At 46.8% G+C, this 2500-nt stretch overlaps 1 protein-coding gene across 10 annotated transcripts in view; it reads left to right on the top strand.

Moving 5' to 3' along the window:
- utrn (utrophin) overlaps positions 1-2500 on the top strand; it is a 152426-nt gene that overhangs the window by 104664 nt on the left and 45262 nt on the right. For all 10 annotated transcript variants that reach the window (XM_042096223.1, XM_042096228.1, XM_042096225.1 and 7 more), the window contains one exon: positions 2164-2336. In XM_042096223.1, coding sequence (XP_041952157.1) covers positions 2164-2336 — 173 coding nt within the window. The remainder of the gene's footprint in view (positions 1-2163; positions 2337-2500) is intronic.

The following is a 2500-nucleotide window of genomic DNA, read 5'->3' as shown; positions in this document are numbered from 1 at the left end:
TGCCCTGTGGCTCAGGGGATCTACTTTGAATGGACTGGAGTAATTGTTTCCCTTGTTAGAGGAAAAGCCTTCATTGCTGTTTGAAAGTGTGTGTGTGTGTGTGTGTGTGTGTGTGTGTGTGTGTGTGTGTGTGTGTGTGTGTGTGTGTGTGTGAGTACAGTTTTGCGGATAAAAGTGAAAAACGTTAAAGCTCTAGCAAACAGACTCAGGCATAATGTATTACTTCTTTAATACTTCAGGCCAACACTGTTATAGTATACAGTACATGTTTAACAAGCTGTTTGAAAGTGTGTGTGTGTGTGTGTGTGTGTCTGAGTATATGAGAGAAAGAGAAAAGAGGAGAGGAGCTTTCAGCAGTGTGGTGTAATCTCTGTAGTCTTAAAGTGCTGAAGGGAGAGAGATAGATAGATAGAGAGAGAGAGAGAAAGAGAGGGAGGGAGGGATATATATATATATATATATATATATATATATATATATATATATATATATATATATTAGATACTGTATAGAGAGAGAGGAGAGAGAGCAGCAGAGGGAGGTGCAGTGGAGTGGGGAGCACTTTGTAAATGAGCTGGAAAGGACCCAGGCATGAAGCGACATCTGTATACCCTTTCTCTCTCTCTCTGTCTCTCTCTCTCTCTCTCTCTCTCTCTCTCTCTCTCTCTCTCTCTCTCTCTCTCTCTCTCTCTCTCTCTCTCTCTCTCTCTGATCTGTAGAGGGACATTAGTGAATGTTTTCAGCGATATAAGCTGTAATCGTGTAGCCTGTGATGTGTGAGAGATTAAGTTGGTGTGTGCGTGCGTGTGTGTGTGTGTCCTGAAATGCTTTTTCCACCCTTATGTTCTTGAGGATTACACCGTTTGTCTGATCTATGTTGTTTCAGAGGTCACCCTCACGTTTACACACACACACACACACACACACACACACACACACACACACACACACACACACACACACACACACACACACAGTGTCCATGCTTTTCTCCTGATTTTTTTTTATCTTTCCCTTGCTCCCTGTTTTGCTCTCTCCCTCTCTCTCTTCATCTCTCTCTTTCCTTCCCTGTTTTCATCCCTCTACCTCTTTCTCCTCTCTTTCTACCTTTCTCTGTTTTCCTTTTATTCTCTCCATCTTATCATCCTCTACTCCCCCCCCCCCCTCTGTTTCCACCCCCCTTCCCTCCAGGTGTTGTAAAGTGTTGTAAAGTGTGAGGCAGTGGGGTTGGTCCTGGGTACCATCCTGCCTGTGTATCTGAGGGAGGGAAGCCTGTCAGTAGCCCAGCTCCTAAAGATGGAAGGATGGGATTCAGTAGGCTGGTTCTGTGAAAGGATGTTAAACTTCTCTCTCTAAATCCCTCCCTCTCTCTGACCACCCCTCCATTTCTCTCTCCTTCCTCCCTACCCTTCCCTTACCTTTAAGGGCAGCAGTGGCCTACTGGTTAGCACTTCGGACTTGTGACCGGAGGGTTGCCGGTTCGAACCCCGACCAGTAGGCATGGCTGAAGTGCCCTTGAGGCAAGGCACCTAACCCCTCACTGCTCCCCGAGCGCCGCTGTTGTTGCAGGCAGCTCACTGTGTTGGGATTAGTGTGTGCTTCACCTGTGTGGACTGTGTGCTGAGTGTGTTTCACTAATTCACGGATTGGTATAAATGCAGAGACCAAATTTCCCTCACGGGATCAAAAGAGTATATATACTTATACTTATACTTTCCTGCTATAACTCACTCTCTCTCTCTCCCCTCGTTCTCTCTCCATCTCTCTCTCCCTTCCTCCCTACCTTTCCTGCTAGAAGTCACTCTCTCTCTCCACTCATATGCTCCCTCTCCATCTATTGCTCCCCCTCTTTCTCTCTCCATCTCTCTCCCTTCCTCCTCACAGTACCTCTCCTGTTCTCTCTCTCTCTCTCTCTCTCTCTCTCCCTCTCCCCTCTTTCTCTCCCATCTCTTTCCCTGTGCTGTATGCAGACCATCCCAGGTGGAGATGCTGTAAATGCTCACAATTATAATAACTTTAAGACTTGTGTCTGTGTGTCTGTGTGTGTGTGTGTGTCTGTGTGTCTTTAAGACTGTTCTCCTTTTTGGTAGCATGTCTCTTAATGAGTCAGTCATATGTAAGGATGTTAAATCTCTCTCTTTCTCTTCGTCCATCTATGTGCAGGACATCCAGGCGGAGATCGATGCCCATAATGATATATTTAAGAGTGTGGACGGGGGGAAAGGCCGCATGCTGCGGGCCCTGGGTGGCTCCGACGAAGCGGCCTTCCTCCAGCAGCGCCTGGACGACATGAACCAGCGCTGGGGCGACCTCAAGGCCAAGAGCGCCAACATACGGTACGCACACACACACACACACACACACACACACACACACACACACACACACACACACACACACATACACATACACATACACATATACACATACACACACATCAACACACAAACACACACACACACAGTCAGTCAGTCAGTACATATACTGACACCTATCAGTA

Source organism: Alosa sapidissima, chromosome 6, assembly GCF_018492685.1.
Source record: "Alosa sapidissima isolate fAloSap1 chromosome 6, fAloSap1.pri, whole genome shotgun sequence".
NCBI classification, from domain to species: Eukaryota; Metazoa; Chordata; class Actinopteri; order Clupeiformes; family Clupeidae; genus Alosa; species Alosa sapidissima.
Note: the sequence above shows the minus strand (reverse complement) of the source record. Positions and strands in the feature narration are given on the sequence as shown.